Source organism: Taurulus bubalis (genome assembly GCF_910589615.1).
Source record: "Taurulus bubalis genome assembly, chromosome: 12".
NCBI classification, from domain to species: Eukaryota; Metazoa; Chordata; class Actinopteri; order Perciformes; family Cottidae; genus Taurulus; species Taurulus bubalis.
In genome coordinates, this window is record NC_136600.1 from 18,209,012 (window position 1) to 18,233,193 (window position 24,182).

The following is a 24,182-nucleotide window of genomic DNA, read 5'->3' on the forward strand; positions in this document are numbered from 1 at the left end:
ATAGAAGAATTGTGGTTTAATACACTTTGGTTTTTCCTTCAAATTAGAAAAAGATTATTTACATAAGTGCGCCCGACCCTGGAAATAGCAGGTAGTGCATTTCCGTTGGTCTCTCTCTCTTTCTCGCTTTCTTTCTTTCTTTTGGTCCTGAAGGTCCCTGTTGCATTTGTATATCGAGTCCAAAATGTCTCTGTGCCCGGTAAGAGGTGGACTCGGCTCATGTGGTAGTCGTGATGGCAAAATGACTGTTGTCATGGCAGCAAAAGTTGGACTCAGTCCTCATGGTTCTCATCCTCTCCTCTCTGTTTGCGTGCGAAGAATCCCATCTAAAGAGAAATAAGAGATTGATATTCAGTCCACAGGACTCTCCATTTTCCTGAAGATATTTTAAGGCAAATGTAACATGAGAATACCTTCCAGAGTATGAAAATGATGAGGGCCAGTAGCAGCAAACCGCCAATTATGCTACCTATTAGAATCCACAGCGAGATGGGAATAGCCCGGCCCTTTAGCACCTCCAGTACAGTCTGGAGAAAAATAGATGAAGGGAGAGATTGGAGAAAGAAAAGTCCACTCATTCTGCCTCTCAAAATCCTGCCACAGTCGTCTTACCTCCCTCCAGACTGTTCCTGTGCCCAGAGTGATAAGGTTAGTTTCCTGAGCTGAGAGGCGATAGGCAGCTATTATCCTCAGTGACTTATATTTGGCCTACAAAAAGAGAAACAAGTGATGACCAGTGTGTCATAGGACAGAAATATTTAGGCTGAAATGAGCGTCTGTGTGCGGTTGTGTAACTCACTTTTCTGAAAAAGTCATCATGAACTCTGCGACTGACGCGGATGGCGGCGATCTGTCCTCTTAGAAGCTGCTGCACTTCACACACAATTTCTGTGCACCATGATCTGCTGCAGTTCTAAAAACATGGACATAAACATGCATGTTTACTTGTGTACTGATGCTGCTCAGTGTTCAGCAGCTGCTGCGCTACCAGAGGCCTCACCAGTATGTCATTCTGCATCATGTCTTCAGGATGAAGGGAGCGTACATCTCTCTGTCTGGCCTTCAGCTGGGCCAGATCACTCAGCACACTGCAGTTCACCCCTGTGGCCTACGGGGCAAATAGAATCTGTCAGATATGATCTAAAAGAGAGATGCAGACACTCACAAAGCAGCACTACTCACATTGTGTGAGACATCGGTGACGGTCATGAAGACGCTGTCTCCTGCAGCCACAGAGGGCAGATGCAGCCTCAGCTCCAGATTACTCACAGAGTAACAGCCGAGGTTCTGCAGCTAAAAGCACAAACAAAACAATGCTCTAATCTTAGTTTTATGCATCCTCGGTAGTCCGTCCGACTGTCAGTCAGTCCCATTTCAGTGATTACAATATCTCAGTAACCACTGGAAGGAATTTCTACTAATTTGGCACAAATGTCCACTGTGACTCAAGGATGAACTGGTAAGATGTTGGCGGTCAAGGTCACTATAACCTCACGAATCACATTTTGGCCGTCATTTAAGAATTTATATTCAATTTATGATAATTTTCACACAAATGTCTAATAGGACATAATCTTGAAGTGTTGACATCTGGGACGGACATGGAAGTAAATCGCAACTTTGCTGGTTGGCAGAGGCATACAAAAAGCTAGGCAGTAATTCTCTAGTTTAGAGTGATGATGAGCTTTGACACCATGGGTTACATTAAAGTTCCTAAAAAATAAATTTAAAAAAGAGCACGTGATCCATGGCTTTACCCTGAGGTGAGTGTAGAATTCTGGTCCAATTGCCTCCGACACTGTCCGAGTTGGGTGGACCTCATATCGGTTCAAATTAGAGTCACTGCACAGAAAGGAAAAAAAAAGAAGTTAATATACAAATATTTAAAGTAGCTAAATATCTTATTGTTAAATTCACAAACAATATGCTGCACAAACATACCTGCTAACAAACAAATCTGGTTCATACTGAACAAAACTCTGCAGCTGAATACTGTTGTCCTCCAAAGTATCCTTTCTCTCGACACTGTCACTGTAAAAGAACCAGAGAGTTACAAAAACTAAGGTGCTTTTTACAGAAAGGAAACGTACGTTTATTGAGGTTTTCAGTCTGTGTGAACTGTGCGTGTATGGAGTATGTTGAACTCGCTGCTTTAGTCGGCTACCTGGCAGCGTGAAGCTTCATCTGCACTCGGCTGTGCAGAGATGTGCAGCTGAACTCAAACTCCAACATGAAGTTAACCTTAAAAAAAAGAAAACAGCCAGCTGAAGTGACACATTTCACCTGGAGGAAGTGAAGTATGAGTGGGCCGAGTCGAGAGAATGATGCAAGCTATTTCCTCTGTATGGACATACTTTTGACTGGGAGCGAAATACCGGATAGCTGACATTACACGAGTGGCTGTTGGCACCAAGTGCTGTACACTCAATCTTGAAGTGGGCATCCTCCTACATCAAAAGGAAAGGTGAGAAACAGGATGTGTGCGTTAGTTTGTTGGTGGTGTGTATATATGTGTACAGTGAGTTAAAAGTGGTTCTGCATGTGTTAGCATTGTGGCTTACCCTAATGCTGAGGCTGGAGAAGTGCAGGTTGCGTGAATAGTGCAGCGTCAGGCTGGTGTTGTAGGCGTTTTCCAGTCTGTTCTGAAGCTGCACCTCCACCGCCATACGCCTACGAGGGCTGCGGATCACATAAGGCTTCTGTCTGTGGAGGAAACAATGGAAACTCACTGAAATCCAACCACTATGTAGATATCAGAACATCAAAGTGATGTGGAAAGAAATGAGAATACGAGGAATATCTAGAATCTGTACCTTGTCCCAGAGATGTCCATATGAGCCTGTAGCACCAGGTCTGTTGTACACACGTCGTCCTCGCCACAATCTTTAAAGAACTGGATCTGGAGAGGTATAAGTGGAGAGGACAGTGTGTTTGATGGAGAGCAGAGAGAAATGTAATGCAATGAGGAAGCTAAAAATCAAAACCACTCACAGATTTCTTGACAGTTGTTGGCCAGCCTTCATCCAACACTGGACCGCTGTCTGTATTATTGATCTTAAACTGCAGCGAGAAGCTAATTGGACGGATGTAATCAGCTGTGTCCTGCAACAATGACGGAAACAAATGTGAGTGATTGAAATAAAGTCTGGACATCATTGTAATTTCACTTGTGGTTGATGTGTGTAACTCTCACATAGACATGGAAGGGCAGTTTGTAGCAGAGAGTTTGTCCTATGTGAACTCGGACTGCCAGCTGGGTCTGCCGGTGGGAGCTCTCGTCAAACAGCGCCCTCGCAGACAACTTCCTGTCATCCAACATGGCCGACACCCACAGGTCTGAGGAGAGAGCAGGTAATTAGGACCAGTGTATGGCGAGGACAGATGGTGAGTGTTGGAAAAGTCCCATTCTAATTATTATGTGTCTGGCCAATTCACAGCACTTAACAGTCCTCGTTATGAGGATGAGTGAGGGTAGAATATAAAGTGGAATACCGAAGCTGTTGCTGTGTGGTCCAGGGGAGCGGGAGACGGTTGTGAAGCAGGCAGTGGCAATGAGACAGGCGGACTCTCTGCCTCCCCTCTGGCAGGTCTTCTGAATGACGTTGATGGAGTGAGGCTGGAAGGACAGACTGACGTTGATCTGGACGACGCTTCGAGAGCTGGACATCGGAGAATCAGTGAATGATAAAAGAGGATTTATGTTTTAGCCATGTGACACCACAAAATATAGATCATTCGAAGTCCTAAAACCTGGAAATTAGTTTGCATAATTGAACTACCGGTTCCCTCGTCTCGAAGTCAATGAGTTTTTGGTTAGAGGAGTTTTTGGTTTACACAAGCTTAAGAGTTTTAACGTTATCATATTTTGTTCCACGATATAAAATACATCGGTATATATCCTTCTCCTGAATTTTGAAGCTTTTAAGTGTCTAGAAAGGCGATTGCTAACACATGGCTAAATAGTACTACAAAACGGCATCATGCCGACTAGTCTGCTTTTACAGCCTCGTTGTGCAGCCTCGCGCTCATGTAACCATGGTGGTGAGCTTTTTACTTCTGACTATTGCATTCATGTTTAAAACAAATCATAAAAGTAGGGTTCAAATGTTGAACAAAACGTGAAAGTATCGTAAAACGTATGTCTGCAATGGAGCTCATTTTCTGCAGTAATCCAAAAATCCCATTGATATTTTATTAAGGGAACCAGTGCGACACTAACTTCCAGGTTGGCCTCCAAAAAGACATAATCCATGTAGCACTCAATAAGTGATGCATTTAATGTGTTGTTTACTGTCATTATCTCCCAATGCCTACAGCTATAAAATAGAAATCTGCTCTGGCAATGCCTTTCCCTCCCTTCCGTCTCACCTGAGCAGTACAGCATTGCCCTGTGCTCCAACTGCCAAGTCTATGAGCTCATCTCCATCCAAATCCAACCGAGCACTCACACTGCGGCCAAAATACTGCAGAGAGGGGGAGATCGATGACCCTGAAATACGCTAAGAGGACGAGAGAGGCAGAAAAAACCCATCAGTTTGATTGAATCCTGAAATGCACCAGTGAAAATGTAATTGTAGGCAAACAACAAGTACCTGCTTGTAATTTTGGTTGATGTAAATACCATCTCCGTGGTAGACATAAAGGGCCCCCCTGTGCTCATCCTCCAGCGGGGCTCCAACTAGCAGGTCAGTGAAGCCATCGTGGTTGAGGTCTGAAACGGCTGCCAGTGCGTAGCCAAACCTGGCATCCTGGGACTTGTCCTCAGACTTCAGAGTACCGTTGGACACAAACACCTCCTCCTGGGAGAAAAGAAAGAGGGAACAGGATACATCAGGCATTTGAGAAATTGTTATGGACACACAACAAGAGTTTGATCAATCTTATATGTTATAATAGACCATCAGGAGAAAGATTATCAGTGCCACGGCTGTCTTACCCCACTGAGCGTGTAGATGTAAACTTTACCAGTCTCCTTGTTTCCTGAGCCCAGGTACATTGGGGCTGCAACCAGAAGGACATCAGTGATGCCATCCTGGTCAATATCCAGCACACACACCTCACTGCCATAGTAAGATCCAATCTACAGACAGAAACATGCTCTCTCAGTTCACCGCCACTAGGTGGAGCGCTTGCTTCACTCTCTATCAAATGAGAATCAGGCTTTTATCTTATGAACAAACAAATACAAGTGGCAGAAGGATTGAGTAGAGCATCGTGGGTTGAAATCTTTACCTGTTCTCCATTGAGAGCCTGCACGATGTTGACGTCGCCCTCATCGCTGAGTTCAAACAGGATGACTTTGCCTTTGTGTTTGAATCGAGGAGCACCAGCCACATACAGCCTTTTCCAGTCACCAACTATCACAGATGACACTGTGTAACCTGGAAACATGTATAATACAATTATTTTTTACATCATGTAACACAAGAGTCACACTGGTGTTGTTGACAATTTTGATCATGAAAAGCAACTTGATAAAAATGTCCTTGCTTCAAGTGTATTTTTGTCAATGGTTATATCATAGTACACGTTCATGCTGTTATTAAAAGTATGGGCTGACTTCAGCCTACTCTGAGGGCAGTGTGTGTTTTTATGTGCTGGTGAAAGGACCTCTGACTTATGTGATTCGAGAGTTGGCTCCAGAGCAGGAATTCATTCAAGAGCTGGCCCGCCCATACGGGGGAAAGGGGAAAGCTTTCTGGGGCCCAGAAACGTGTGTTTACTTGATGGAAAGGTGGCGGAGGGCGTCGTCGTGGCCGTAGACCTCCACTGACGGCCATGACATACACTGTTTGATTATATTCAAATGCTACATAGTGTAGTACACTAATGCACTTCTTCCATGTTGCTTTATCTTAGCTTGCTACATTTCTCTTCAGTGTAGTGAGGCTTCATTTACTATAGAATAACTGGTAGCTTAGCTGGCTACACTTTACAAACAGCTCAACACTTTCTGTTTCATTAAGAAAACCTTTCTCCTGAAAATTGAATAATTCTTTTGGATGTCGGGTGAATAACTGACTCCAAAAGGGTCCAACCAGATCAAAGTTTCAAAGGTCTGGGCTTTTGACTGACACATGAATACACCACCCTGGAAGAATCAGTCAAGGCAACACCACACAATAACACAATAATCTGTGAAAGACAATCCTCAACATGGAAACACCACACATAGTCCTAGTATAGTCCTTTTGGTGTCATGCTCAGTGATGAGATATGCGGTTATACCTAAATAAGCGGCATGATTTTTTAGCTCCAGTGGAAACTCGCTTTCAAAAGCCTCTCTGGGTGGCATGATGCGTCCGTTGGTCCCTTCCTTCAACACTCCACCATCCCAGTCGTAGGCGCCCACCATCCCAAACAGTATGCCATCCTGAAGAATGGAGCAGGGCATGGATGAGACGCTCAAGTAAAGCACGTGTACTTCACACACAGAGATTAACAGCTACTGGACTCACATCCAGTGTATGTGTGGAGAAGCCGATCTGAGACATCTCCATGTGGAACGAGCTCTCGTTGTAGCCCAGTGTGCCTGAAGGGTAGAGAGAGCAGGTCAGTATTCTTTACACATCTCCTTCCTTCCTTCCTTCCTTCCTCTCCTTCTCAGGATCTGATCTAGATGGCCTTATTAGCACTCTCTCACACCCTGAGGACCACAGGTGGCCGACACGCCTCACCCTTTCCTCTCCTCCTGTCCCTTCCTTTCTGATTTCCCTAAACATTTAAGGGTGGCGTCGCTTTTCATCAGCCTTCCTCTCATGTTGCAGCGACTATTATGAAAGACACTTTCTTCCACCCTCTTAAATAGTCTTTCTCCACTTCTGTATCTCAGACTCTACTTTTAGTTTTTGTAACTGCTTGTGTCCTTTTATATTGTTTGACGATTGGCGACGTCACTCCAATTTATGAATCCAATACTGACAGTATTACTGTTCAAATTGTGAATGAATTTGTCTGCAGATAAAAAGTGTGTGTACATATTAAACCTTTCAAAAAGAACATTGGATGATCCTATAAAGTGTGTGTGTGTGTGTGTGTGTGTGTGTGTGTGTGTGTGTGTGTGTGTGTGTGTGTGTCTGATTTAGAATATAATAAATAATTGTTGGTTTAATTGTTTGATCTACAGCTAATGCAGTACATGCCATTATATAACACAATGCAAAAACTTGATGAATTATTTAAATATTAATTGACTGACGTTGCTACTTTCTTTTTCCTTTTTTTTCTTTAAACATTGCATCTTTCATTCCTTCAAAACCTCATATCATATCACAAACCTTCCAGGGTGAAGATGCGATCTCCCAGGGCATCCACAATGTCATTGAGCGCCGCTTCATCGGTCACATTAAAAAAGTATTTCTCTTCGGGGTCGCTGGCGATAGACTTGATCTCTTTAATGAACGTCTCTGGGTCCTGCTGCCGACGGATGTAATGACCGAGAACCTATAGGCCAGCGGGAGAGAACGAGAGAGGGAAAAAGATGATGGATTAAGCTGAAAGCAGGAAAGGGGGGGGAAGCAACAAAAACAGAGCACATGCACAGACACTTTGGCAAGTGTCAGAGCAAACACTTCTCCAGGTTTCTGAATGGACAGTGAAGAGAGAAATATCATAGAAGTCCGAGGGAAGAGAATATATTTCTTCTTAAGTAGCACACACGCAACCTGGAGCTGCAAATAAAATTAATATAAACACACTCATTGCCTGAGTAATCTACTGGTAATTAAGTAATATCTAAAGGCAACAAGTTGAATTTGAAAACATGAGAATTTAAGGAAATGGTAGCCACGAGAGGTTTGTAAATGAGGAGCGCAGGCCTCGCCGTGAGGTGAGGAGATGACTGATGCAGAAGATATACTGTAGCAGCAGTGGCCGATGGCTTAACACCTGAAGTATAAATGAGAAAAATTCCATACGAGAAACCAAACCCAAGAATCTCCCCCTGTGACTTCAGCTGCCAAGCAAACTAAGGAAATCCTCTGTTTTCAAAGGGTAGGAGATGGAGAGGGGTGTAGTGTGTAGCGAGCATACATAGAAATATGTATACTAAGATTGTATAAATTCCACTCAGGCTGCCAACCGCTGCTGGCTTTTACATGAACAGAGAAAGAGAAGAATAAAGACAGAAAAGAAGAATTTGTGTTTAATTGAAAGCACATTTCCAGATTCAAGGGACTTGGAAATACAATGGAATTTGAATATATGAATACAAGTGTGTATAAAGATAAATGGCCCACAAACACACACTTCCAGGCCCTGACCTGAACTGATATCTAAAACACAGTCTGCAGTGGCGAGGCTCTTGTTTCGCAAGCTCTGTCCTCCCCTGTGAGCCGTTTTCACTTCCCACACACACGCACACACACACGCACAAGTAGCCCTCACCTGTCATCGCTGTGACCTTTTGGACTAACACTCAACCACAAAGCACCGTGTTCTCTCTTGTTTTCTTCATCCAGTTTTGTTTGTTTGTTTTTGCATTGAAGGGCGGCTGCGTGTACAATTTCTGCTCTCCCCATATTGTGACTCTCAATCTTTGGCTAGTCTAATCTAGCATTATGTCGTGCACATGTAAGAATTGTGTTGTTGTTTCTGTGGATTGTCCAGAGTAACGGTTGCTGTTGAATAGGGACGGCAATGTGGTTCTCTGTGCCTGTCTACCACTTTGGTCCAGAGGGAAATATCACAACAACTACACTGGATTTATGGCCTTTAGATTATTTATAAATATTCATGTTCTCTAGACGATGAATCCTAATGATGTTGGTGATATTTTGACTTTTCCACCAGCGCTACCAGGAGGTGGACATGGTTTTTAGTTAAATGGCTTAACTGATGGATTGATTGCCATGAAATGTGGCACACACGTTCATGTCCCCTTACGGTTGAATAGTAATCGCGCTAGTGATTCCTGAATTTTCTGTCTAGCTCTATCATCAGTCTGGAGGTTCAGTCCTGCCACGAGAGTCTGTCTGTCCCTCTGACACTAAACCATGCCACCACTCTGTGAGGAGGGGCTGGGTGGGGCAGTTTCTGCTTCCACATGGCTATTTAAATCTGGTAATGTAGAGCCATGTTATTTTTGGGGTAGTGGTGGTGGTATTGTGTGGTTGCTTGAGGGTTCATATGGTCACCGTACCACTTTCACACAATGTGTGAGGAATGTCAGGGATGCCCATACACCCAAATGTAGGTTAGTTGTTTGTGTGCATCCCACAATGGTTTCCCTGATTGTAGAAGGTTCTCAAATCGCCACTTTTATGTTTGCAGGTCCTTGAAACAGAATGACCGATTGGACTAGATGAGATGTACTCACAGCGATGGCATATCTGGTGATGTTTCTGTCTATGCACTCGATCAAAGCGTCTTGTAGCTCCTCCCCGTCATGTGACTCTCCATCCGTCACTACGATCATCACCTTGGTGGCGCCCTCCCTTGCTCCACGCTCTGCACTGAACGCCTCGGTGCTGCAAAGAAGGAAAGGGACCGACTGAGATAAAGAATTGCATCCAGCTGAATTTATGCTGAATCAGGACAAACAATGCAAAATAAAAGGAAAGTGCTTGGAGTGAAAGAGCCTGAGGGAGAGGGAGGATGCCAGAGAGAATCAGTTACTTGGTTTCATACAATCTCAAATAAACTACAACATAATGTACAATCTCAAGTGCTTTATTAGAAAAATAATAGCCAGTAAAACACTGAGAGATTGAATTTAAATTGCTTCCCATCAAGTCAGAGTTATAAATAATGCAAATAACAAGTGTACCACAAAATTAGTCATGTTTGGCACACATACTTTTGCTGCCAGTGAATCGGTCATAGCATGCAGTGTGCACGTGTCATTGCACACAACGACCGCATCTGTGCATTCCCATCCTGTTGTGCCATGATACAGAGAGGAAACCTAAATGACAAACACACGAACAGACTCAAGCCGCACCCTGTTTGTCTCCAGAAACCTGTTCTCAGTGGGACCTGATTCAAGCATTGAATAGAGTTGGTAAGCCTCAGACCAACGCACACACACACACACACACACACACACACACACACACACACACACACACACACACACACACACACACACACACACACTGAACTGAGGAGAGTAGTCACGCCGAGTGAACTCAGTCATTTTCAGGCCTAACTTCAGCCCTTATTTAAATATAACATCGTGGTCAGCCGCAAGAAACTCAGAGTTAAAAACAACCGTTTCCCCTATGCAGTCTGCAAATTACATAGGGGGCAGAGAGGAGAAAACAGAAGAGGAGTGTAAGAAAAACAACAGAGGTACAAATAGATGAGTGAAAAACTGGATAAAGATGAGAAACAAGAAATGGCAAACAGGAAATAATTAGTCTGGATAAAATAGCGCGAGAAAAGGGTTGGGAATACAAATTAAAAGTGATAAAATACAGAGCCAAATATTACAACTGAGAAGTTAAAATTCTGCTCTGATGTGGCAATAAGATTGTGTGATGTATCCAGTTAAATAAAACTGGTGGGGAAGAAGGAATTATACAAGGGAGAAGTAAAGTGGTAAAAGAGAGGGAGAGAACAAACGTGACAAGACCGACAGAACAGCTACTGACCTCTTATGTCGGTAGGGAGAATAAATGGAGAATAAAAAGTAAAAGAGGGAAGCATAGAAACATTTGGATTAAAGAAACATGGAGATGAGACATGGAAGGGGAGATAAAAGAGAATAGAAAGTGAGTGCCGCTAATTGGGAGGCCTGGTTGTATTTATAAGCCATTTTATGGAGTCACAGCAGTGTGGTAATGACATGGCACAGCGGCCTGTGTGTGTGTGTGTGTGTGTGTGTGTGTGTGGGTGAGCGGGAGCGTCTCAGACGGGTGGAGCAACATCAAAATCAGTGGCTAATCCAATTGTACAGAGCTGTTTTATGTTCATGCATCAGTCTGTCATCTACGCTGCATTCAAACCATTACTGTCATTTATGACATGTCAACGTCACACTGCAAGCAGGCTCAAAGCAACTTTCCCTCCACACATTTATACATTGGCAGCTCAACTCACACACGATTATCATCCTTCTTTTTTAAAAGCTGAGGCCATTTCCTTTCAAATGAGTTGGAAAATGCACTATTTTGCTTTCTTGCCTTTATTTAGATGAGAAGATCAATACCACTCTGATGTCTGTGTTTAAATATGAAGCTACAACCAGCAGTCCTTAGCTTAGCTGAAAACAAGGGAACTGCTAGCCTGGCTTTTTCTAATAGGACCAACATCTACTTGCTCTCTAATTAACATGTTACATCCTGTTTGATTAATGTGAACAAAGAACAAAGTGTAAAAACAGTGCCACAGTGTTATAGGGGTGGAAGTTACAAATTACATTCTTGTTACTGTAACAATGTTTTTCTTTTGTGTACTTGTACCTTTTTGAGTATCTTTTACAAATTGGTATATTATTATTTTACTTAAATAGGCATACTAATTATCACATCCAGCTGCAACTTCTGTGTTTACGGAGGATTTAAAAAAATCTTCCATGAGGTTTTAGTAACATTAAGGGGTTTTCTGCTGCTTGAGACTGTCCGTCCCTGATGTGACGGCGGAGCCTCATTCAGCTCAAAATGTATTGAATTTGAAGAGTGGACTGGTAATACTGGGAGAGGCCGAGTGGACTGGTTATGTTGTGTTTTGAGAATGAATGAGTGCAGAGGTTGAACCTCCAGTCGGTGGAGGACATTGTGGTGCTCAAGATTTGCAGACTGCCTCCATGTGATCTTGTTGGTCCACTTTTCCCCCGGTGTTGCCCTCATTTTCCCTTTTATCGTGTTTAGAGATTCATTCTTTTTGCAAATTGTTCTTGAGTTTGTTTAGCCTTTGATTGATTATCCCCACTTACCACTACACTTTGATAGCATTCATTTATCAAGTTACATAGACGATTTGGTGGGTTTATTTCTACTGACTTGACTGAGCTACCAATCAAACCACTATGTGCCAGACAGCTAAGACTCAAGCAAGTCTGGTCTTAGTCAAGTCCTCACAGTCTGAAGGCTTAAATCTACAGCTCTGCATGTGTGTACCGATTGTGCGCACAAAAATAAAAACATCAAAATCTTCCAGGGAGCTATATCAGCTAAGAGCTTGGGTTAAGGGTTAAGTTTATAATAAGGCCAAGGTTTGGGATAAAGCTGAAAAGGTCAAAGGGTTAAAGGTGAGGTTCGGGGGTCCAAGGAATGAATGCCGTCAATGTGAGCCTTTGTGAGAATAGAAATACAATGTGGTCATGTGAATTTCAGTGTATGGTGTGAGCCCGTAATATGTGTGTTGGTGTATGTGTGTACTGTAAGTATCTGAGTGTGTATTTTTACAGCTGTATAGCACTACTTGTCTGACCAGGCTGTGCCACACCTGCAGCCGTGCTGAGCCAGCAGCCCACGAGTCCAGCTCAGCTAATCCCACTGTTTTTCTACCCTGTCACTTTCCTGCAGAGTGCCAGCTCCGCTATCTGTCCATCTCTGTTCGTGTGTGTGAGCAGGAGTATGTGCTGTATGTGTGTGTAAGTCAAAACATGAGATGTTATATTGATATCAAATTAATTAAAAATGATTTTAAAAACTGTGACCCCGGCTTGATTTCTTTACAGTAGATGGTGTGATGTATACTGTTTTAATGTCTGTTTTTAAGGTAGTGAACTGAAAAGGTAAAATGTGTCTGGATTTCCCATGACCGGTGTTTTAATGCCTCAGTTACACTATTTTACCGGCTCCAATTTCCAGTGACTGCTGTTCAACTTCCTCCTGCATTTCTCCGACTTTTACCTTTAAATGTAGTAGAAAAAACAGGAACTCTCCAATTACCTGTGTGTTTGTGTGTGTGTGTGTGTGTGTGTGTGTGTGTGTGTGTGTGTGTGTAGTAGAACACCTCTCCAAGACACACACATCCCAAAAAGAAAGCTGTGGCCACACATTGGGTCTGGGTGTGGTGCGCCATGTGGGTATGACTTTAATAAAGCAGGAATTTTATTTTGAAAAGAAAGAGATATTTTAAGACCAAGAGGTTTTCACTGACCCTCAACATATAGAGCTGTTTCTTTAGACTTGGGTTACCAGCTTAAATACCCTAAACATACTCAAAGAACATTCATGATGAGAAACTGGGCAACAATACAAGTTTATTAAAGGAGAGTATTTTAAAGATGGTCTGCACATTTTGTCAGGATTTTATAATTTATATCTGCTCAATAACTAGTGATTGTCCCCACATTATCAAGACACAATGATTAATTTCCCTTTTAGCTCTGGTTGTGAAATCGTGAAATAACATTCTCATATGAGCTGCTAAACGCTCTGCTACGTTCACCAGCTAGTCTTTCATTTTGTTTGTCTGTGTGTATGAGATTGTTTTGCTGATAACAGCTGCTCACTCTAGCTGGAACTATGTGTTTGAAGACGTGTTTGAAGACGGTAGAGAATCATAAGAGGAAAAGTTGCAGGATGTAAAACCAAAACAATGAGCTGAAAGATGAGTTGATGATTTATCATAATTATGTGTGAAATTGTCACTATGAGCGACTCCTTTCACAATAAAGTAGAGTCATTTGTGTTCGCATTCACATACTAACATCACTTAGTAAAATGTAATATGTAGTACATTCCCCTGCATAGTGTGTGGATTTTGTGTAAGTGAGAAATGTTTACTACATGAGTAAGAATTTCCGAGTTTGAGACGCGAGCTTACTGCAAATACTCAACTGCCCCACAATGCATTGCATCTGGGTGCATCGAGTGCCGTCAATCCTGTAAGATTTAAAGGCAGGCTAAAAGCTGTTAATATGTCCCTTTATTAAGTTTTATATGTTTTGATGCAAGAAAATGTATGTGGGTAGTTTATCTAAATAACACCAGTTTGGAAACGTCTTCCAATGTTTTTGGGGATGTGACGGAGCTGCTGGCCTGGCGGTCAGTCATGTGATTCCTTGTGCTTGAGAATGCTTCAGTGGCAGCAGTCTGATGGTAATCGCATACTTAATTGTTCATTTTGTTAGCAATTGGCTGATTGAGTACACCTATATAGTATGCAATTTTGAACAACACCTTTGTCTGATATCTTAGTAAGCTGCCAGAAAGAAACCGACCTGATTGTCATCCTAACTACAAATTATATAGTGATATATTTAGAGAAAAAAACAACTAAGAATGTCATACCAAAATCTAAACAGCCACACAGTTTCCCGTTAGCCAGCCAGATCTACCAAATGTTTTAGTACAAAGAGCATCAGCCAATGGGAGTGAAGTAACAGTGATTGACAGGCCTACCAGGCCGTGTGGATGGCGTATGCTGTGCGCGTCTCTCGTCCCTCCTGTCTGCTGATGTTCTTGGCGGCCTCCACCACCTCCTGTGTGGTCTGGTAGTCCTTCAGAGACCACTCGTGGACTGCTACCTCGCCATACTGCAGTATACCAACCTGAATGTGCACACACAAGTATTTCAACAATGCCACATGTTTATGGTTGTGCTGGCACATAGTTGTGGAAAGCAACATCTGAGACTCTTGTTTGTGGGGTGAACTGTCTCTTTAAGTACCAATCTTGTTCTTAAAGCAAACAGTGCTCTTGGGGAATTTTTGAATTCATTCAAAAACCAGAGGTATTTCCTCTTCACCTCACTTTGCCTGCTACCCCTTATCCTTCCTTTTCAAAACCCAAACCCCCTCTCTCCTCTTGTTGTTTAGCTCAGAATAACGTCCCACCCCCCTCCTCCGACTTCCATTCCTCCTCAACCTCAAGCTAGCTCTGCTTACGCCCCTTTACATTACTAAAGCAATTCATTCTGGTCATATTTGCCAAACTGGTTCCTCTGTCACTCCGTGCATGGTTTCACTCAAGGGACGAGCTTGTGTTACTCTTTTGGGTAACAGCTAAGGGGTTCCAGAGATTTAAGTGGGAGACTCACTCAAATTCAAACCCACAAGTTTCCATTACTAATGTAAATAATATTCATAGGCAGTGCTAATAAACATTGACTTGCACTTTTACCTGCATCTGGTCCAAGCTTATGTGAAACTTGCTGAGGATGTTGCTGAGGAAATTCTGGACCTCGTACCAGGGGTAGATACTGTTGGAGCCGTCCAGCACGATCACAATGTCCATGTATGTGGAGCACCCTGCCACATGTGGAAGTAAAAAAAAGAAGAAAGAATTGGTTGGCTGAAGCGGGCCTGTGCAGCATGCTTCTCTGCCTAAATGTGTGTGTGTAATGTGTGGTTACTTTGCGCTGTTGGAGCGATGGTCTCTCTTGGTTCTAGGTTGTCGCTGACAGAGGCACAGATGCCAGTGCTGAACATAGACGTACCACACTCCTGAGACCACAGAGGGGCACATGCCTGCCAAACACACACACACACACACACACACACACACACACACACACACACACACACACACACACACACACACACACACACACACACACACACACACACACGTAGAAACACATCAGCATCTGTCTCACAGGTGAAGATATTTCGGGAGCAGCTACAGTTAATTTGAGCACTTTATATTTTCAAGTGTTTGTGTTCCGCTCACAAGACGTTTAGGTGTTTTTTTGGTCGTTATCAAAGGGTTTAAACGCGTAGACAAAAAGGATCGGGTGACTGAATAAACACAAAAAAGGCTGAACTGGGGCAGACGGGGAATAAAAAGAAAACAAGTCATGAGAGGGAATAAGTCATGGAAAAACTACAATAGTGTGGTTTGGGGGGCAGAAAAAGGAGAGAGGCAGAGAGAGGGAGACTATTGTTGACGTGTTTGCACTCTTGTCACGAGTGGTTTAACAGAGCTGGAACACCAGACCAGTAAAGCAATTTAAATCTGATTGTGTGTAGGGCGGTGAATGAGGGGAGTGGGGAGGGGGTGCATCGTATAAAAATATTTCTGTCTTCAAAGCTTGCCATTTATTTGGCTTTTATACCAAGAAGGAGGGATAAGGAGGGGGGGGGGGGGGGAAAGAGAAGATAATAGAAACTCATGCATACAGCAGAGAGACAAAAGAAAGAGACCGAGAGTGGGGTAAGATGAGGGAGAACGAGAAAAAGAGAAACATCCTGGTTTTGCTCGCCCTGTCATTATGAACGGGTTTCTCCTCAGGCGCTCAGACAGGCAGAGGGGAAGGGATGGAGAGCTGGATGAGAGAAAGGAAGGAGGGAGAGGACGGAGGAAAGGGAGAGAGGTGCTATGGCTTTTGGTAGGTCTGTCATTAACAAAGGGCCGGAGACGCATTCCGATCCTGTTATAGACCTGACCACTGGGGTTAAGATAAACACACGCACACACACACACACACACACACACACACACACACACACACACACACACACACACACACACACACACACACACACACTGGAGTGGGTTAAGCTGGATGGCGTTCATGAACTGTACTCGACTCCACACCCAGAGCAACAGTAAAAACCTGGCGGAGCACACTTGCTTAACACACACACACACACACACACACACACACACACACACACACACACACACACACACACACACACACACACACACACACACACACACACACGCACACACACACACACACACACACACACACACACACACACACACACACACACACACACACACACACACACACACACACACACACATTTCTACTTGCTGGCTCAAAACTGGAGGCTCAGCCACCGCCTCAGCCGCCAGCCGTCTCCATATGCTGTGAATACCGTATAGGGAACCTTTTATGTCACAAAAACGAGGACTTGACTGATCTGAGATTTAACTTTGACTTGAGAACAAAAACAACATTAGTCTCAAAACGGTACTTCCTACAATCTCGCAAAAATAGAACAGAAATTAGGAATTAGGAAGCATAGCTGCAAAACTTGCATAATTACAGTAATTACACTGTTATGTGTAGTTTAGTCCATCAACTCAGTCTGTGTTTGACTTTGTAAATGTGCATATGAATCTTCAAAAACGTATCTAGGAAGGTGGGGATCAGTGAACCGCACATGGTCACACATCTAAAGTCAAATGAAATCACACCAATAGAGATGATTCATTAACATTCTGTCAAACAAACACAACTGGGTCTCACCACATCCCTTCAGGCTCCCAAACTCAACCAAATGCCCACGTAGCAAAAATACAAAGTCTTGTTTCTCAGTGTTGAAACCACATACCAGGAAGCCATCCGGTGATTCTGGAGTCAGTGTCATCCCCAGGTGAGAATTTCTCAGGTTTTTAGAAACGTTCTGGAGAGCTTCACCTGAGAAAGATAGACAGACCAGTTTATTGTAGCATCTGGGTAAAAACAGGGAGAGTTGAGTTGTTACGGATCTTTGTTTCTCTCACCGAGATTCACTTTGCTGCAGTTTGAGTTCATCTCTTCTCCCACTATGCATTTGTACACATCTCCTTTCCTGTTGTTGGGCGGCCCGTCCCAGGGAGCGCCGACCAGCATCCTTCAACAGAATGTAATTTATCATCAAAACATTCACTGTACATCCTCTCTGTTTAAGAATTATGAAAGGTTCATTATTTGTTGCTCTTTCTTCATTCCCATTCACACAAACGTACGATTTCTCTCCGTCTGCTTCATGTTGTAAAACAGAGAAGCCAAACAGAGCGTCCTCTGGACCGGTGAAAATGCGCGGATGCTTTACATCTATGTTGAAACACTGACACAACCCTGAAAAAAATAACAGAAAAGATGAATACACAGATGACATAAAGAAAACAAGATTTTGTATTTTGGAATTGACTTAACTCCCTTAATATTCCCTTAACCTCTTAAACTCCAGACCACAGCCAGTAGCTTGCTAGGTCAGCATAAAAGCTGGAACCGGGGGAAACACCTTGCCTTGATCTGTCCAAATGCAACAAAATCTGCCTACCAACACATCTGAAGCATCACAAATTAACAAGTGATCTCTTGTTTGTTTAATAAGTAAAAACTAGAATTATCGTCTCGCAGTTGAATGTCTCTATCAAGTTGTAGTTTACATCATTGTCTGTCCAAAATGTCCAAAATGTGTCCTATTATACACTTGTTTGAAATTGTCATAATTATCATTTCAGTCCTTGAGTTGTGACTAAACATGTGTTTTGTTGGCTCACAGTGACCTCGACTTTTGCCCTAAAAAATGTATCAGTTCTTCCTTGAGTCTTAATGGATGTTTGTGTCAAATTTAAAGAAATTTGCTGAAGGCATTCCTGAGATATTGTCTATAGGAAGACAGTCAACTAGAAAACCTAATGTATCCACGGCCATCCTGGAGGAATAAATACACAGCTTAACAATGACAAATGTTACGGTGGGTTATGAGCCAGACTACTTTGTAGTAACTTCATATTTACTGTAAAAACAATGGAGCGCTATCAATCTTCTCTAACTCTTGACAAGAAATTGACACACATTTTATAATATGATGTAGACTTTTGCCTTACGGCATTAAGATTACAAGTTGGCGTAAAGGGTATCGATTAGCCGCTAGAATGAGTGAAAAATATGCAAAACTTGGAGCTGTGTGTACACAACTGTACAGTCTAAAGTCAGATTATTATTCCCCCCCTTGGCCTTGGGAGAGGGGATCCGAGGGAGGGAGAAGGGGGGCTGAAAAAACGAATAAACAGAGTGAGCAAAGGCAACCTCTGAGGAAAACGGGAGTTCAGTCTGAGGGGAATGGGGGAGAAAAGAGAAGAGGCAAGGCAGGGAAGGGTGTGGGTTAGAAAAACTATGGAGTATAGTAAGCCCCCTGTTGTAACACACAAGCCGGCCCTTCATTCAACGAGAGAGAGAGGCGAGGGAGACACAGAGAAGACAGAGAGCAACAACATGGTACTCAGTTCACTGAGTTGTGAACATTTAGGTGTAAACGGAAGCACGACAACATGCTCCAACTGGCAAAATGAAACACACACATCTTGTGTTTTCAGTCTGAAAGGGAACGTTTAAATATGGTTTTTCAACGCCCGAAAAAATACTTAAAAGGTAGATAACACACGCCTACTTAGATTAAGTGTTTACCTTGCTAATCAGAGTGAAACTGAATGAACAGATGAAACAAGGGTTAACTGATGACCTTTTAGAAATGAATGTTAGGAATATAGGATTAATGACAACAGATCTTCACATAGTCAATTAATGTATTATGACTTGGTGCATCCAGGTAAGTTTTCTGAAGCAATGTAATTAGAAATTAAACAGCCGACATCAGGTCTGACGTTGTCTAGTGTCTATATATAGTCCGTCAATTAGTCCTGTGATCTTTTAAAACATTACACAAACCATAAATACTAGATATAAAATGCAACAATATTTTTTCCTTGTACTTTAAGAAATAATACTTCCTTTTCATGGATTAGGTCATAATCTGCCATAGTCCAAGGTCATGTTTTTCCTCTTTTTCATGTCTTTCATTCATGTTTTGTATATTTCTCACCTCTGCTCTCGTTTCAAATCACTTCCTGTCTTTGTGTAATTTCCACCTGTTCCTCACTAGCTCTGCAGTTACCTGACCTCCTGCTCATCATCTGTTCTCACTCCCTCAATTAGTCCGTCTCTATTAATACATGCCGTGTTTCTTGGTTCTTAATCAGTTTGTCTTTATCTTTTGTTTTGAGTTCTGTTACCTGTTTGCTCGTGTCCTGCTTGTGTTAAGATAAAACTGCACAGTATACTGTGCAGACCAATAACAGATGGATCCACATTTACTGTGCGTTCCAATACCCTTACTGTTTATTATGCCAGAAAAACATTTAGTTTGTCCCAATACATTATATCTCAAATGCAGTATACCAAAAATACCAGGATGTCCTAGCCAGCATGCTTTTCTGTCTATTCTGGCCCACAATCTTATGTGCAGTGGATATATGAGCAAGAGGATGAAAGTTCAAGGTGCAATGTTAGAGAAGTAGTGTCTATGTACTGTTGCAAGCATGCAACAGTATATAGTCTGTAATGCACGCTGCATGCAACAGTACATAGTCTGTAATGGAAGCTGCACTATGTACTGTATGTGATTTAGAACGCAGCTTTATTCTCTGTTTTAGCAAATGCGTTAGCTGAGGTTGTCAGTGGCTGACAGGAAACTATCTCTCCTTTCTATTTCCTTTAGATACACAATTCCATCTAAATTAAAGAGCATTATCGCGTAGGCTAGTATTTTCAGTCTCAGAAACACAAGCTGTGTGACAGTTGATAGTTAGTATTTGACTTGTTGAGCATCTACAAGTTCTATGTAGCCCTGGAGAAAGGGTGTGTTGGATATGTTTTGTTTCAGGAATAAAGTAAAATAGAGTTGACATGTAATTTAGCGTCAACAGTAACCATCCTACTGTACATATCTCAGTGATTCCACTACAGAAAAGTAGTCCAGATGGGGAACAAGACCAGAACACTGCTGCATTGATTATACACCAGCTCACGAACAGATACTTCCCCACAAATACACACTGACATACACAGACAGTTACCTCGGCCAGGCCAATCAGAGGGGGATTCCACTTGGTTTTGAGAAGGAAACTAGATATGTTCAATGTTTCTCTTCCATCTCTGCTCCTGCCTTTCTCACATTCTGTTGTTTCTTCTACCTGCGCTTTCATCTTCTCTTCCGTACAGATGTTTTCCCTGTATCGTCCTTCCATTTTCAGCCAAGTTTCTTCTCTTTCCCGTACTCAGATTTACTCAACGGATATAAGGTTGCAATTGTGTGGGGTTTTAAAGCATGACTCGAAGGATAGCAATGTCGTTTTTGAATTTTGATGGCTTTAGTGATCTGTTACCTTTTCATCTAGCGCCATGATCAGGTCCGATTTTTGCTTTGAATTATGACCAAACGCCTGCATTCGAAATGGCAATCCCATCATCGTCAGCTGTACTTCAGTGCTAATTTACAGATGTTAGCATGCTAAGATATTGCACATGATAGACATTAAACCTGCTTAAAATCAGCATGCTAGTACGGTCATTGAGCATGTTAGCATGCCAACATTAGAAGTTATCTCAAAGCACTGCTGTGTTGCGTGGGGCCTTACAGAGCCTCCACCAGCTGTGGACTCGTAAGTCTGGTTTCTGCTGATCTTGCAGAGCTGAGTGAGCTTCCAATGTTTCAACGGCCAAACCTCCAGTGGCTTTGAGATTCAGCCATCTACCTTATTCTACACAGATGCTTAATGCACTTCACTGATGGGAACATGCGTATGCAAGGACAGATTAATTTCTTGATACTAAATCTTAGGTATTCATGGCCAAAATGAATATAAATCTTTCCATCGAGTCTTTGTTATTCGCTCATTTTCTATCCCACTACGCTTTTATCCAGTGTAGTAAAATATTTCTCTCTTCTTGTGGCGACATCCACCACCCTCTCTAATTACAAATTGCTTTCCACAACAAACTAGGCCCCCCGATAAAACCCACTGCTACTGATTTTCTCTGTCATCCTCCTATTTCACTCATTCTCTCATAAACCATAAATTGCTCCTTTCTTTTACCCCCTCTCCTAAAACACACACAATACCACACGGCGCCCCCTCCCTTCACAACCCACAAAACTGTACCATCGTTCCCTGTTTTCCCTGTCCTGTCCTCCCTCCTCTGGTTCCCTTTTCATTGGAGTTTATATATGACACTGCACCGCAGCCTGTCTGACCACCCATCACCATGACAACTGGCACAGTAAACATTTATCATGGCGAATACAGTCCAGATTCTCTCAACCACACGCACGGCTCTGGGCGCTACTGCTGCTGGTGTAATATGATGTGTATGGCTGTGATTGTGCAGTATACTGTATATGTTCACAGAATGTTTTAGATGATATAGAGACATGCCAGCACTTATAGCAGCATGCTGAGACACTGATGTATGTGATTTTAATTGGACTAGCATATCTAAATGTCCCTTTTCTGTTCCTCTGGGTCTTAAATTTACATCCCTGACTTATAGCCCCTCTGTGAAATGTCCTACAGCAGAGATGTCTGCTCGACTGTCTGTTTCTATCATCTTTATCAAACCGACTCATAATGTTTCCCATGCACCCCTCCTCCCCTTCACCTCTTCTCACCCCCTTTCACAGGTTTTCTCTCCATTATCTCGCTCACGTTCTGTTCTCATCTCTGTCACCCTCTCGTGGGGAATGGGGGTGGAAGAAGAGGGGGAGTAGGAATGAAAGTCAACACATGATGGGAGAGTACAAAAATACAAGAAGAAAGCTGAGAGAATAACAGCAAGAATGTAGGAAGAACTGAGTCAAACACACACACACACACACACACACACACACACACACACACACACATACACACACACACACACACACACACACACACACACACACACACACACACACACACACACACACACACACACACACACACCTGTGTTCAACATCTCCGTAAAGCATTACAGTGTAACAGGCATGGGATGCCTGTTGTCCACATCAGGGGAGCTCTGCTGAAGCCATTAACATTACACACATACTCCCTCACCAACATGCTCCTCCTGTATGACACTGGCAGCAACACTTACACTCAGGTCACATAAGCTACAGTACAATTTACATCAGAGGTTGCAGAATAAAAAAGGGGGAAACAATTACCCTGCCCATGCTTGATTTAACCTGATAATGGAGGGCAATGTGTAAAACGTAACCACAGGCTGCTGGCATTGGCAAATAGGTGTGTGTGTGTGTGTGTGTGTGTGTGTGTGTGTGTGTGTGTGTGTGTGTGTGTGTGTGTGTGTGTGTGTGTGTGTGTGTGTGTGTGTGCATTGCTGTGTAAGTATGTGGTCCTCGTTCATTCCTCAGCTTCTGGATGATGCATGGATAATCACTCTTCAGGCTACATGCCAATCTATACATGACTTCAGCGCCTGTGTGATTCAGGTCAGGTACAAACTTAACATGCCTTGCACAACATAATATCTCAGCCTATTGATCTCATTTTGCTTCACTGCATGCCATAATACAGCAGTTTAAACCTCTGCTTATCAGCTGCATAATCACTTTTGTAGACAACAATGGTCTTTTTCTTAGGTTCCTTGCCGGTGAGCGGGAATGACTCAATGAGGTGTGTGAGGCTGCTCTACCACACCGAACGTGAGTACAGGAGGGGAGCTGATGTGCATGCTCCAAACGCACATGGCACAGACACCTTATTAGGGGAATGTTAGCCATCAGGTCTAAGCGATGGATGTGGCTGATATGGCCGGTAGGATTGAGTTACTCAGCTGCCAGGGTCAGAAGGTGTCAGCTGTAAGAGGAGAGGAACCACTAACCTTTTGGCAGAGGATACATGCAACTATAGCTGATCGTTCCAAACATCTTTTGGTAACTTAACCTCCAACGAGGATGAAATTCTTCCCCATAACTGACATAACTGATAGATTGGCTTAAGGATCAGACTTTGAACAAGGAACCATTACTTTGTTGGATTCATGTGCAACTTCCTTTTCTTCTGATCTATTTGGCAAATGGAGTGTAGTCATATGTTTTAATATGCCCGCTTCTCTCTCCTGCAATCATATTAGGAATGTCTTCATGCTCGCTCACTTATACTGTCACACAGAATAAAGCTCTTTGGGACTCAGGGAGGCACGTGTGACACAATCGTTCACACATGTCTGTTAAAGTGCAAGAGTTGTGGAGGTTAAGGACCATATCACCCATAGAGACCGCGCCGGAGGAAAGGAGAGCAACTAGGAAGTGAAGAGGCATCAATCATGGAAAAGAGGTTGACTTCAGGTCTCCGAAGTTCACAAGTTGACTTTAAGAGCAGCGATTGCCCCCCTGTTCAGACTCCAATTATCATTCATTTCCATCTTAATTAAAAAACAAAATGTGCAAAACACAAATTTAGAGTTGACTTCTTAACCCAAATAGAACTTACCTATTAGAAGAAGGATGAACTCCAGGCGCAACAGGTATTTACGCAGATCCATTTATGAAACCGAATGAAAGAAGAGTCTCTCCTCTATTTTTCTCTGTTTACAAAGAGTTTCCCCTGAGCTGGTCTACGTGCAGTGCATCGGCTTCGACCACACATACACACTCACACACACACACACACACACACATAAACGCACACGCGCGTTCTCAGCTCTCTCTTTCCCCAAGAGATGCGTAAAATCCAGTCAAACGGTGCTCCAGTGGCATGTCTGTCCAAAAGTGCTCTTGAGTTGTT

The 24,182-nt window shown here is 42.9% G+C and overlaps 1 protein-coding gene across 1 annotated transcript; it reads right to left on the reverse strand.

The window, feature by feature from the left end:
* Nucleotides 1–192: 192 nt before the first annotated feature.
* Nucleotides 193–23,995, reverse strand: itga10 (integrin, alpha 10). The gene is made up of 30 exons (XM_079227751.1): nt 23,889–23,995; nt 17,577–17,688; nt 17,352–17,461; nt 17,180–17,265; nt 15,247–15,361; nt 15,015–15,142; nt 14,295–14,443; nt 9,317–9,467; nt 7,278–7,443; nt 6,459–6,532; nt 6,229–6,373; nt 5,233–5,381; nt 4,937–5,080; nt 4,593–4,799; nt 4,369–4,499; nt 3,493–3,659; nt 3,194–3,336; nt 2,992–3,102; nt 2,814–2,899; nt 2,562–2,703; nt 2,355–2,447; nt 2,165–2,241; nt 1,942–2,031; nt 1,758–1,842; nt 1,183–1,293; nt 1,001–1,108; nt 800–913; nt 613–708; nt 414–527; nt 193–326 (listed from the first exon to the last, which is right to left on the reverse strand). The coding sequence occupies exons 1-30, from the start codon at nt 23,938–23,940 to the stop codon at nt 273–275; spliced, it is 3,510 nt and encodes a 1,169-aa protein (XP_079083877.1). The 5' UTR covers nt 23,941–23,995; the 3' UTR covers nt 193–272.
* Between the last annotated feature and the right edge of the window lie 187 nt (nt 23,996–24,182).

What these genes read in the sequence shown, in the direction of transcription:
- itga10 (XM_079227751.1), bottom strand. Translation starts at nt 23,940, where the DNA reads ATGGATCTGCGTAAATACCTGTTGCGCCTGGAGTTCATCCTTCTTCTA. An exon ending in GTTCATCCTTCTTCTAATAG is followed by an intron (nt 17,689 to 23,888) that starts GTAAGTTCTATT and finishes TATTTTTTTCAG; the next exon opens with GGTTGTGTCAGTGTTTCAAC. An exon ending in TCTCCACACATACACTGGAT is followed by an intron (nt 6,374 to 6,458) that starts GTGAGTCCAGTA and finishes TCCATTCTTCAG; the next exon opens with GATGGCATACTGTTTGGGAT.